This window comes from Siniperca chuatsi, linkage group LG10, assembly GCF_020085105.1.
Source record: "Siniperca chuatsi isolate FFG_IHB_CAS linkage group LG10, ASM2008510v1, whole genome shotgun sequence".
Classification (NCBI taxonomy): Eukaryota; Metazoa; Chordata; class Actinopteri; order Centrarchiformes; family Sinipercidae; genus Siniperca; species Siniperca chuatsi.
This window is the reverse complement of record NC_058051.1, coordinates 8744622-8758784: the sequence shown is the minus strand read 5'-3', so window position 1 is coordinate 8758784 and position 14163 is coordinate 8744622. Positions and strand designations below refer to the sequence as shown.

Below are 14163 nucleotides of genomic sequence, written 5' to 3'. Positions count from 1 at the left end.
CAGACGTTAAGACGCGAAAGCTCCTCACCATGCATGGAGGGTTCCATCCCAAATCCAGCACCCTGACACTGTACGCTAGCCATAAGGAAGGTGGCCTTGGACTAGTGAGTGTGAGAGCCACTATCCAGGATGAAACATCCAAGATCCACAAGTACATCCAAGATAAGGCCCCAACACATGACGTGCTCAGGGAATGTCTCAGGCAATGGGGAACAGAGGAAGAAATGCTGGAGGAAGGACCATCATGGGAGGACAAACCCCTACACGGGATGTACCACCGGAACATAACTGAAGTGGCTGATATCAAGAAGTCCTACCAATGGCTAGAGCGGGCTGGATTGAAGGACAGCACAGAGGCACTCATCATGACTGCACAGGAGCAGGCCCTGAGCACCAGAGCAATAGAGGCCCAGATCTACCACACCAGACAAGACCCAAGGTGTAGGCTGTGCAAAGAGGCCCCTGAGACAATCCAGCACATAACTGCAGGGTGTAAGATGCTGGCATGGTGAGGAGCTTTCGCATCTTAACGTCTGTGGTCTGTATCTCTTCCTTTGGCCACCTTATTATTCCCGCAGGATATCTGATCACTGGCAGGGCGTAGCTGTTTATTGCCTGGGCCTTGTTCTTGCCATTGAGCTGACTTCTTAGGACTTGCCTTACTCGTTGAAGGTATTTGGCCGTTGCTGTCTTCCTTGTTGCCTCTTCCAGGTTGCCATTTGCCTGTGGTATTCCAAGGTACTTGTACCAATCCTCAATGTCTGCTATTGTTCCTTCTGGGAGTGAGACCCTTCTGTGTGGACTACCTTCCCTCTCTTTGACACCATTCGACTGCACTTCTCAAGCCCGAATGACATCCCAATGTCAGAGCTGTAGATTCTGGTGGTGTGGATCAGTGAGTCGATGTCCCGCTCGCTCTTAGCGTATAGCTTGATGTCATCCATGTAGAGGAGGTGACTGATGGTGGCCCGCTCCTGAGTCGGTATCCATAGCCAGTCTTGTTGATTATTTGGCTGAGGGGTTCAGACCTATGCAGAACAGCAGTGGGGACAGAGCATCTCCTTGGTATATGCCACATTTGATGGATACTTGTGCAAGTGGCTTGCCATTGGCCTCAAGGGTGGTTTTCCACAGCCTCATCGAGTTTGCAATGAAGTCTCTTAGAGTCCTGTTGATGTTGTACATCTCTAAGCATTCTGTGATCCATGTGTGTGGCATTGAGTCGTATGCTTTCTTGTAATCAATCCAGGCAGTGCACAGGTTGGTGTGTCGGGCTCTGCAGTCTTGGGTGACTGTTCTGTCAACCAGGAGTTGGTGTTTGGCTCCTCTGGTTCCTCTGCCAATGCCCTTCTGTGCTTTGCTCATGTATTGATCCATGTGTCCACTTATCTTAGCCGCGATGATGCCTGACATGAGCTTCCAGTTGTGGAGAGACAGGTTATTGGCCGATAGTTGGATGGGACTGTACCCTTTGCGGGATCCTTCAGGATCAGGATTGTGCGCCCTTCGGTAAGCCATTCAGGGTGCGTCCCATCTCTTAGCAGCTGGTTCATTTGTGCTGCTAGGCGCTCATGGAGTGCAGTGAGCTTCTTTAGCCAGTAGGTGTGGATCCTGTCAGGGCCTGGTGCTGTCCAGTTCTTCAAACCTGAGACTCTTTCTTGGATGTCTGCCGCTGTGATGATTAAAGATTAAAAACATAAGCAGCATTAGGAGCAGGTAAATAATGAAATGTGCATATATACAAGCATACATGATACATATACACATATTAGGCTACATACATCCCTACGTACATACTATATGCGTATACATACACACACATAAAAGACAAAATATATTAATTAAGTTTCACTTGTTGCCACATTCTTTCCTGGCTATTGAAATGGCTCCTGTTGAGATGTAACAGAGAAGAATGAATATAGGTCAGAGAAGCTTCACACACCTCACAGAATTAAACTCAAACAGTAAATGCATTGTAGTTATATCAGTTCTCCTAAGTTAGCCTACACCATAATTTTAAACATACATCTGATATTATCTAGCCTGCTGATAATATAGCCACAGTCTTACTGTATCTAGTTATCTGAATGTTAATTTATTAAGAAATACAAATAAAACGATAAGTAGGCTTGTAAAAATTTACGCATTTAGTCTGTCAGCATTTTTTTGCTAAGCAGTTTCCCTCGCTATGTTAATTGTGGCAGTATTGTCCTTTTTGGTGATGACTCCTTTCCTCGTATAGTTCCATCAGCAGGGTTTTTCCGCCGCTGAAAGGAACACCCCTCTTGTCTGCCCTTCTTTCTCTGTGCACCACTCTTCAAGATTGTTGATTTCCTCCCGATATGAAGTCTCATCATTGTTTGTAATCCAGCCGATGATGGTGGTGTCATACGCAAACTTCACAACAGAGTTGTCTCGGGCTGCAATCATGGGTGTATGGCATGAACAGGAGGGGGCTTAGCACACAGCCCTGGGGGGCTCCAGTTTGAGGGAGCTACTTGCTACTACAGTTCCTGTAGTGCATTTTTTAAATTTGCATCTGGGGGAATGTAAACAGCAGCAACAAAAACACTGGTGAACTCTCTGGACAGATTGTATCACATCTTAACATTAAAAACTCAACATCTGGGGAACATAAATACAGAGCCCAACTCCCCTCTTCTTACTTGTGTTCTTTCGGGACACAGAACATGGTCCGCCTGTCGAGTGCAAAAGCTTGATCCGGGATGTTCAATTCAATTCAATTTTATTTATATTAGGTATTTTTATAGGTTATCAACTTAATTTGTTTATATAGGTTATCAACTTAATTTGTTAACCCAGGCTTGAGGCTTGAGGCTCTGAGCATGTTCCCATAATAGAGGGCGTTTGAGCGCCATTTGACTCTTCTTCCACATAATGTTATAATGAAGAGCTATGAAGAATAGGCCTATAAAAACTGTTGGGTATGCTGGCACAATAAATTAATATATTTTACCTCTAAGTGCACCCTCAATGCCTCCCATTTATTTCTAATGTGGCAGCTGCACATTCAGAGCTCTGAAACTTTAAACTTGAAACAGCAGATTTAAACATTATACTCAAGAAGTGCATTTAGGTCTGACACTGTCCCATAATAAAGGAGACATGGAAATCACTCATCATTTTTATTTTATTGATTGACTGTTGTCTGTGATAAATACCAATACACTAATTAATTTTCTAACTGGTATTCTATTAGCTGCATTACCAGCAGTGTAAAGCAGATCTGACAGCTAATCAGGACCAAGCATAAAAACATAATCCAAAGTGGTCCAAAGTGTAGTTGCTGAGCCTTCATCATTCTTTTAGTGTATGGATGATCTGGTGTGTAACATTTGTTAGTGTGTTAATATTACAGCATCACCAACTGAATTCATGTAGGTTCCCATGACAACGCAATGCATACAGTTTGCGATAGGCCTACTGTAACTGCACGGCTTTGTTCGGTGGCATTGCTAATGTACGGCTCAACAAATATACATATATAACGTATTCCCTCAGCTGAGAATCTATATCGTACAGAGAGAATATCATCAGGAAAAAAATTGGTGAAAGGGTGGTGCTTTTTACACAACCTCTTCCGGAGCAGGTTATGTGTTCAGCATAAGTTACCATGGTGATCTAGCCAGGTTAGAGAGAGCCACCTTTGTGACACTGAAAACTCTGGCTTTAGGCTCAACATTGCTGGCTAAGCCACTAATCTCACTTCATAGTACACCCCTCAGGTCTCTGTAAAAATGTGAACACAACAGTCTCCGATTTCCCATTGCTGCATTATCCTGAGTCTTATTTCATCCATTTTATTTTCCTGCGACTGGACATTAGCCAGAAGTAGGCTGGGTAGTGGAATAGGTCCAAGCTGGGTTAGCTTAGATATTATCCTGGCTCTCTTCCACCTCTTCCTGGGGCAATCGCACCGCTTGTGGTGACGTTTGGTCAGCTTATTTTTGTGATTTTCTGATTTTTCAGTCAGATGCATTTAGACTACATGTACAGTACAAAGTGCAGAAAATACATCAATGATACAGTAATTTGTAAAGCATAAGCCCCACCCCCATTACTTACCATTGCTGTCAAACTTCGTTCTTGCATGGCACATATGCAATTAATTTTTAACGGTGGCACATTTACCACTCATATTCCTATTAATTTTGTAACAGTGGGTCCTTCAGTCCTAGAGGTATAATGACAACTGTCATTGACAGATTCTATCAGCTGTAGCTAGCTAGCTAATTAAGCTAAAGTTAGCTTCATGAGTAGGTTGAAAACACTGTCTCTGGCTTATGTGTTTTAAAACAAGAATTTTGTGGTCTTAAATATGCACTTGATGGCTTCATATAGTAGAGTGGCAGCCACTCAGAATTGCTGCTCCCAACCGAAGGCCTCTTGGCTGCCAGCTGACTGGGAACCAGTTTCCAGCCAAAATACTGCCCATCTAGTTGTCAATAGTTATATTATTCACATATTTTTAATAGCATAAACCCTCATTTTACCCTCACATTTCACCTTAATGACTTTGAAGGTCAGTGCATCATTTTAGACACACTTCCCCAAAATTAAGCTATATTATTACTATCATCACTATTATTCCCAACTACCAGTATTTATTTATTGAGCAAAGATCACATTGAATTGTTGTATTTTGTCATTTATATTGTATTAACAATGGCAGTGAAATGTTTGTGTTTGCATCTGCTTGGGCTAAGAGGTTGGCTGTGGCTCTGAAATATTCTGAACTATTCTGAAACTATTATGTTTATACATAAATATATATAATATATACCTTCTTTTCTGTGCCATGAAAGCTCAAAGAGATGTGTTATTCCAGCGGGATTGAATGTTATCAGCCGATTAAATGGCCGTTATCAGTTGTCATCAGGAGCATCAATTGACATTTTAGAAGGTAATGTTTTGATGTGCCTTCGAAGTCAGGTGATGTAGTATAAAGTGCTAGAAAAATCCTCTTACAGGTGAAGCTGGGGGTGGTGGGATGGGTCAAACATAGGACTTTCACCCAGGAGACTGCTGTTTGATTCCCGTGTGAAACCAATAGTCAGCATTGACTTCTTCTTAACCTACGTACTTAATTTAACCCAAACCATCATCTTTTCCTAAACATAACAATAAGTAGTTTTGGTGCTTAAACCTAACCAAACTGCAACCATTTCACAACATTAACCACGTGTTTATTATTGTTACCCAGAAGAAGGTAAAAAGAACTTCACCTGACTTCGTCCTTTCCTGCTCATCCAAAACTCATAAATTGTGAAATGTTTCTGGGTTACTTACTTTTTATCAATGATAATAATAGATGATATGCACCTTCTGGAAGCATTATAATGGTAGTGATAGCAACTGATTATAACTGACAAATAAATAACTGTGGTGTGCACTGCACAGAATCTATCCAGCTGACTTTATCTTTACATTGGCTCCCTGTTTGTTTTAGGATTGATTTTAAGATCTTATTAATTACTTTTAAGGCTCTTCATGGCCTGGCTCCAGACTATATTTTAGACCTCATAATCCCTTATGAACCTTCACATAGTTTGAGATCTTTGGGCAGGGGTCTCCTGTCTGTTCCTGAGTCCAGGTTGAAAACTAAGGGGGCACAAAGTTTAGCCTATCCTTCCCTCCCACTCTCTGAAATGTTCTGAATACTATTATGTTTTTATGGTTACCCCATTACAATAATTTTAGACACACTTCCCCAAAAAATCAGCCTGAAACCCCCAGATTCTAAATAAACTTGAGTTTTTTCTTGTGCAACTGTGATGGCTTTTCAGACCTGTTCCCCAGTGCGTCAGTGTGCATCACGTGTTGCTGTTGTAACGATTATAGGCTGTGAGTTTATTTATTTTTACATTTGGACAAGCATCTTGTAATTATGCTCGATCCGTTTTCGCTTACTTGTCCTTACACTCCAATCCTTACCAGAAAAAGCTTAATAGCAAGCCCTTAACATGCATTTACAATTACTATCTAATCAAACTGTTGTTTCTAAGATTAAACAGCAATTTATTTGGAAGTGCGCATCCTCATCAGTTAATGAAACAAGTAGAAGAAAAATGCTAAGCAGCCAAACAGTATGTGTTCACTTTTAACATTAAGAGAAAAGGCTTTTAGGATGAGAACTAACCGATGTCTATGGTGAACGTAAAGCTATTTTACTGTAACATTAGCTGGGGTTGCTGGAGTGTAAACTTCCCCAAAGCCAAGTGCCTAGTTACAGTTGCTAAACTATGATGGACAATTGCTGTTCAGGGGAGGTGTTTAGCGAACAGTCAATTCGATAGATGTCCCTCATGTTCCCTCAGCCTTTCGCTTTTACTTATGAAAGGATAATTCACAATACTGAGATTGAGATAATTTCACAGTATTCCATGCAAATCTAAATATGTAAAATTGTAATGATTTTCATCCAACTCTTTCCATCTTCTGTCAGATTATTACATCCCTGGAAGAGGACTCCACAGCCCAGAAGATGCAGCTTGGTTACAGGCTCCAACAGATTGCTGCTGCCGTAGAAAACAAAGTTACTGACCTATGACACCAAGGACGGGATGTATTTTTCCTTTAACCTTGAAGAGAATTGTGGAAAAAGATTTTTTTTCCTGGAGGAAAAAGCAATGTTTTTTTCTTTTTTAAGACAAAGAAGGACAAAGGAACATTGTGGCACATATTGTGATATTGCTGTCATTTTGGCATTTTTGAAATTATCTTAAAAGGATCACTGACACTGGCCATTTTTCCTGTCCCATATCCAGGGGGTACAGTAAAACTCGCTTGAAATTTCCTCAGGTCCTAAAACTAGGAGTAAAATGACACTGCTCTGAGGGGAAAAAAAGGAGAAAATGTGAAATGAAGCACATCAAAACTATCACAACTATGACATCTCTCATAAGGATTTCCCATGTTGAATTTAAACTAAAGGGAGACATAATATGAAAAGAGATCTTTTTGTTTTTCCTCTGACTCTAAGTATCTTGGTGGACTTGAAGATTTTCTTGACAAACTGCACAGAACATTCCTGCAAGTTAACAGCTAAACCTATTAGTCTTCTGCTCAGGAATGGATGCTGTAGGTGTGCTGAATGAAGAAACAGTGAACGAGGAGAAAAAGTGAAAAGGAGGACTTTAATGTTGACAGCTGTGGAGTTTTCTCCCACGTATGTCAAAGTCTTACATAAAGGACAAACAGATAATGACACTGTCAAGTGCTGTGGAGGTCTGAGTAACCACTCATCGTATTTGAGGAATGTTTTCATTCTGCCTTTAGCTTCCTTACAACATTCTACCAAGTCTGACTATGAAGTTTAATTAGCTGTAATGGGACAGTTGTTGTTGTTCTGTTTTCACAGTTTCCCAGGATAGGCTTCCTTTTTAATTTTTTAAGCTTCATATTGCCAGTTGTCCTTTTACAGCAATTTATAGATGCTGCCTCATGTAGTTTGAACTGAAAACCAGTGTTTTGTAAAGGTGTTGGTTTTATTTTGTTGAGGACGTAGTACTGTACATGAATACGCTCAACCTGGTTTCTTTCCATGATGACCTACTGCTATTGTGAATGTTCCTTTTATTAGTTTTGCAAATTTTGATATCAATTTTGTAAACAATTGTTTTTTATGTAGGCTATTTCCAAGACAATTTGGCAGATGTACTTATGGCTAACTCATTCATTGATCCGTCCTTAAGAAAACCATGCAAGTAAAATCTTCTACACAACTTAACCCACATGTAGACAAAATCCATAATAGTAATACTGTAATCTGTACTAATTCAGTGAAAAAAGCTGATTGTATCACTTATGAAAGACCAAGCCTTACTTATTTGGAAATAATGCACAAATATATGAATAATGGACAAAGGAGGAATATGTCTTGAATAATCTAGTAAATTAATTCTACATGATTTATTTAATATATTACTGCCACTTCAGGATTTATTTCCCTTCAGCAGAATTTATTTTCCATTTGTATAATATCTTTTTCTGTGGATGCCAGATTTTACCAGTGTTACGGCAGAGCAAAACTGCACTTCTTTTCTCACTTTTCTCTCAAGACTTAAATCAGAAAACATGATTAATAACAAAGGTGCCTGTATTCCCTGTTGCTCTGTGATGCCACATGTGAAAGTCTATTACCATTTTGTTCCAATTTAATTTATTTTGTATTTATTCTATTGCATATGTTGTTGGTTTTTATTTTCGGACATTGAAAGTCATAGTGGTTATGCCCCTCCCAATCAGATGTTATATCGTGTTTTTGTAAAAAAAAAAGCAAGAGCCTCTTTCACTTTTTTAACCTTATGGTGTCTCTTTCTCTCCATTGATCTACTCCCAAGATAGTTGTGAGGGGCTACGACAAGTGAAAATCAAATTCACATCAACTGTCACATCAGCTTCAATCTCTCCTTTTATATTTTGCATCCGTTTTAGAAGCAATAGGGAAATATGATTTTTAATGTTGCAAGCGATTACTTTGTACATTCAAAAAATGTTATTACCATTCTTTGCCATGCACATTAGTGCTGCTTGTAACTTACTTGTGTATGCAAAGCTCAGTTGTGATGTTTTACTGTTTTCCTGTAGATACATACTGCTCTTTAGTAATCCTGACTTTAGTGTTTTCTTACTAATTGATAGGATGAACCTAACAACAACTTAATGTGATAAAATAAAGTTGTACCGGTGTTAATGAATGTCGTTAATGTGCTATAACTTGCAGTTGATTCTGTAAATTATTTCTATGGCAAGAATTGATTTTGATGGATTGTGTGGTCATAAAGCATCTCACTAATGTATTTTGGTATTTTGACACTTCGAAACTGTAGCTGTATTAGTCATGTGCTCAGTACTATCTCACACACCAAACTTTAGGAAATTGTGCCACTCACCTCTACATTCTAGTATTTTTAAATTACATTTATTGGTCCAAGGAATGTCAAAAAGACCAGTGTTTCCCATGTCTTGCCTAATCTTAAAAAACTCCAGAAGTCTCTTCAGTGGGCTAAAAGTACCTGAATTTATTGAACTGCATCAGCTCTGTCTCAGAAGTCTGCATTTGGGTCCTATCTCCTGTTTTCCTCCTACCCTGCTTGCACAAACTGTGACACGTGCTGCAGAAGCCAAGCGCAGCCTCCGAAAGGAGAACATCAACAAAAAAAGCCCAAACTACACCAACAACCTCTAACTCACACCCATGCCCACACAGTCTGAAGATATGCAGGTCTAGGATTGGCCACTTCGCCCACCTGAAGACCCACAAGGAGGACAGTCACTCATCTACGAGTGACCAACGATAGCTCCGTGCCATATTGTCCCATTATATTCCAAAAAAGCCAGACATCTCGACGGTCGATATCTCCCAAACTCGGTAACTCACACCAAATAAATCTAGATGGATAAATAGCACCACAGGTAAGAGGAAAAATATGTATTTTTGATTTGGGGTGAACTGTCCCTTTTTAACAGTGTGGTGCTGCCAACAGAAAGCAGAGAATCACACACACACACACACAGAGGAGTGATAAAGGTTGAAACATCGAGTGTACATATACAGTGGTGTGAAAAAGTGTTTGCCCCCTTTCTGATTTCTTATTTTTTTGCATATTTGTCACACTTAAATGTTTCATATCATGAAACAAATTTAAATATTAGTCCAAGATAACACAAGTAAACACAAAATGCAGTTTTTAAATGAAGGTTGTTATTAAGGGAAAACAAAATCCAAACCTACATGGCCCTGTGTTAAAAAGTGATTGCCCCCTAAACCTAATAACTGGTTGGGCCACCCTTAGCAGCAACAACTGCAATCAAGCATTTGCGATAACTTGCAATGAGTCTTTTACAGCGCTGTGGAGAAATTTTGGCCCATTCATCTTTGCAGAATTGTTGTAATTCAGCCACACTGGAGGGTTTTTGAGCATGAACTGCCTTTTTAAGGTCATGCCACAGCATCTCAATAGGATTCAGGTCAGGACTTTGACTAGGCCACAATAACAACCTAAAAACTGCATTTTGTGTTTACTTGTGTTATCTCTGACTAATATTTAAATTTGTTTGATGATCTGAAACATTTAAGTTTGACAAACATGCAAAAAAATAAGAAATCAGGAAGGGGGCAAACACTTTTGCACACCACTGTATTTAGAAAGATTACACCATGTGTTTTCACACAAAATGCCTCCTTTGATAGTTTGCATGTAAAATTTGTATTTAATGGCAACCCATCCGATAGCTGTTGAGACATTTCACTAAGAACCAAAAATGTCAACCTCATGGTTCCACTAGAGGAATGGTCAGGTGATCAACAAAGGCAGTAGGATTTATCCTCAGGAGATCACCAGACAAAATTTCATTGTAATCCATTGAATGTTTATTTTGATATTTTAGTCTGGACCAGTGGTGGACCGACCGACATTGCCATGCCTAGAGCCACAGTGCTAGCATGGCTAAAAATATCACATAATAATGTACTGTATAGGCCTATGTATGTTATTTAACCCCGGTGATTAAAGAATTGTTACCAAGATATGTATTGAGTCTGACATTTTACAGTCTAAAAATTAACTTGTCAGTATTGTAACACTTTCTAAACTACCTCAAACATCTCTTTACCATTTCTGTACTGCAATTTCTTGTTACATCTCAGCAGACATATACACGGAGAGTAGAGAAGAGTAAAGTAAACTTTATTCCCACAGGGGAAATTTGTCTTATGTACAGTGCTACAGTCCGTTCAGTGGAGCTGGCGGGTCGCTGGGGGGCTGGAGCAGGCGAGCAGCTGGGCGGCGGGCCAGGCGAGCAACTGTGCAGTGGTGCACACGAGTCGCTGGTTAGTTGACTGAAGACTGGCAGGTCAGGGTGCAGGCTGATGACTGGCAGGTTGGGGTGTAGGCTGATGATTTGCAGGCCGGAGTGTCAACTGAGGACTGGCAGACCGGAGTACAATCTGGTTACTGCGTGGACCACCTCGAGCCAGACGGGTACCCGGTATGGATTTGGCCTGTGTGCCTGACTGTGTCATGAAAAGGCTTTTTGAGAAGCAAAAACTGCTGCTGCCAATACCCGATAACAAGGTGGCATACCTGTTGTCTAACTTAGTGCTGTAGAAGGCCAATGGCTGTTTACCTGCCGGTGTGTCTTGCATCAGTACTTCAATAGTGTAACCTGAGCATTCTGCAACATATAAGTGAAATGGCTTGGTGTAGTCTGGGTTACCAAGTGCTGGAGTTCATAAGTCTCCTTTCAGTGCATCAAAGGCTCCTTCCGCCTCCTCTGTCCACTGCAATTGAGCTGAGTTATTTCAGAATCAGAATCAGAAATACTTTATTGATCCCCAAGGGGAAACTCTTTTGCTACAGCAGCTCACTATCACGTCAGAAGTACTAGGCAAAAAAAAAATATAATACACTATAATACAGGTCAGAAAATAAATTAAGTACCAAGTGGGTATAAGTATAAGATAAAATAAAATGTGTGAAGTACAAAGTGGGTTTACTGGTTGATGATAATAATATGGTATAAAGTACTAGTGCATGAACTGCCAAGTTAAGTGTAGCTTATTTATAATGAGACGGAGGATATCGCACAGCAGTAATAGAGGTATGAATAAATATCAATATCAATAAATAGGGAATTTTAAACTGAAAAGGGTATATTGCACAGGAGTATTAACACAGGGTATTGCACAATTATCTCAAGTATTGCAGAGATGTTAATGATCAATGTCCAGTTTAATGACTTAGGGTCATATAGACTGACACATAGAGGGAGGAGTTAAAGAGTTTGATGGCCACAGGCAGGAATGACTTCCTGTGGCGCTCTGTGGTGCTTTTTGGGGGGATGAGTCTTTCACTGAAGGTACTCCTTTGCTTGACCAGCACGTCATGGAGTGGGTGGGAGACACTGTCCAAGATGGCATGTAGTTTGGCCAGCATCCTCCTCTCTGACACCACCGCCAGAGAGTCCAGCTCCACCCTCACAATGTCACTGGCCTTACAGATCAGTTTGTTGAGTCTGTTGGCGTCCGCTACTCTCAGCCTGCTGCCCCAGCATGTAACAGCATACAAGATCGCACTGGCCACCACAGACTCATAAAACATCTTCAGCATTGTCTGGCAGATGTTGAAGGACCTCAGCCTCCTCAGAAAATAGAGGCGGCTCTGGCCCTTCCTGTAAACAGCTTGAGTGTTCTTAGCTCAGGATGAAGACATGTTGAAAGGCTCCACATAGCTGGGGGCCCAGGCTTTTAGCACCGTTCGACTAACTCCATCAGGGCCTGCAGCCTTGTTTGAGTGGAGTTTCATCAGCTGTCCTCTCACCTGGTCAGCAGTCAGGCACACAGCAGAGGTTACAGGCGTGGGAGGGGGGGAGTCAGGGGGGTGGCGGCTGTATGCGTCCTTAACGTTAGCATACAGCAGGTCCAGTGTCCTCTCCTCTCTAGTAGGACAACTCACATACTGGGTGAAATTAGTCAGTGTTGTTGAAACACTGACATGGTTGAAGTCACCCGACATTAATATCGAGTACACTTGGGTGTTGAGTCTGGAGTTGTGCTATGGTGATGTGAATGGCATTACACGCCGATGCCGGGTTAGCAGAGGGGGGGATGTAAACAGCCGCAACAATGGCATGTGAGAATTCACGTCGCAGATAATATGGCCGGAGTCCCACAGCTAACAGTTCAATGTCCGGGCTACAGATACTCTGCTTGATAGTAATGTGACCAGGGTTACACCATCTGTTAGCCTGCCGCGTTTCCGCTGTGATCCCTGTCGGCCCGAACAGTCTGAAAGCCATCGATGGAAACGTTATGGTCTGGGATATCCTGGTGTAGCCATGTCTCTGAGAAGCACATCAAACTACACTCACGGAACTCCGTCTGACTCCGGGCTAACGCTTTTAGCTTGTCCATTTTATTCGCCAGCGATCTCACGTTGCCCATTATGACAGAAGGTAGACATGGACAAGAAAAATCTCCGCCTGCTTAACTGGCTTAGATGTACTACTCACTGCAAAACTTTGCCTGGGAAAATGTAAACATTCTAGTCTGTGCGGTGCGTGCCGTAAATAGTTTTGTCTGATTTCGCAGGGAATCAGACTCTGTGAATTATATAGAAATAGCCAATCTTCTCGCTTTTGGTCTTGTTTGCTTTTATAGGTCATATAGAGGCATCAGTATTAAATTAAGACTGTTTCATAACCAGTTAAAAACTCCTTGTTGTAACTTTAAGCTTTGTGCTTTTGTACTTGAAGGTTCCTGCTCTGAGTCTGAGCTGTCCACTGTCTCCAGTGCTGCAAGAGCACCTGCGCCTGCAGCACCTGCATTACTACTGCTACTGCTTCCTTCTCCACCTTTGCAAAGAAAACCCCCCACATTTTCAGTGTAGCCTACTTATTACATACAATATATATTCTATATATATTAGTTAATAAAGTTATTCTACTTGTCTATGTAACATTAGAACAGACATGAATTAACATTGCTATAATAGAAAATGACTTATTTATGTGTGTTTAAAAATGATTTAGATTTTTAGGTTGTTTTTTTTTTAGAACTTCTATGGCTAACTGATCCCATAACAATCATGAATGAAACCCCGCCCACTTGACCCTCCCTCCAGAAGTGGGTGTTGCTATGAGCTAATGAGCCTGAAGCAGGCATGGTTAGCAGGAGCCAATGGGAGTGAAGCAGGCGTGGTTAGCAGGAGCCAATGGGAGTGAAGCAGGCATGATGAGCAGGAGTCAATGGGAGCGAAGTAGGCATGGGAATGAAAAAAAACCCTGTAAATTAAATAATATGATTAAATAATTCTGTCATTTAAGTGAAATCAAAAGTATCAAAGGTATAAAAAATTATTTACAAACTTACCATCTGTAAATTCTAATCTTATAGGAGAAAAAGACACATCCTTCTCTGTTGTCTGTCTGGTGCAAAGTGAGGTGTGAATGAATTGGAAGAATGTGGGGGGGTAGAGGGAGCTTGCGTGAACCAATGGGAGCACAGCAGGCGGGGTTAGGGTTAGCCATGGGAAAATAGGTTAGGAGGAGCTTGCGTAAAATGAGAAAAATAAATATTTATAAAAATAATATTTCTGTTCTGAAATGTCAAAAAAGATGAATCAGTTGAAGGTGATTAAC

General features: G+C 40.9%; 1 protein-coding gene across 9 annotated transcripts in view; it reads left to right on the top strand.

Annotated features, from left to right (window-relative positions):
* Positions 1-8716, top strand: part of LOC122882669 (plexin-B1-like) — a 116476-nt gene extending 107760 nt beyond the window's left edge. For all 9 annotated transcript variants that reach the window (XM_044210302.1, XM_044210303.1, XM_044210301.1 and 6 more), the window contains one exon: positions 6467-8716. In XM_044210302.1, coding sequence (XP_044066237.1) covers positions 6467-6571 — 105 coding nt within the window. In that variant the 3' untranslated portion in view covers positions 6572-8716. The remainder of the gene's footprint in view (positions 1-6466) is intronic.
* The last annotated feature ends 5447 nt before the right edge of the window (positions 8717-14163 follow it).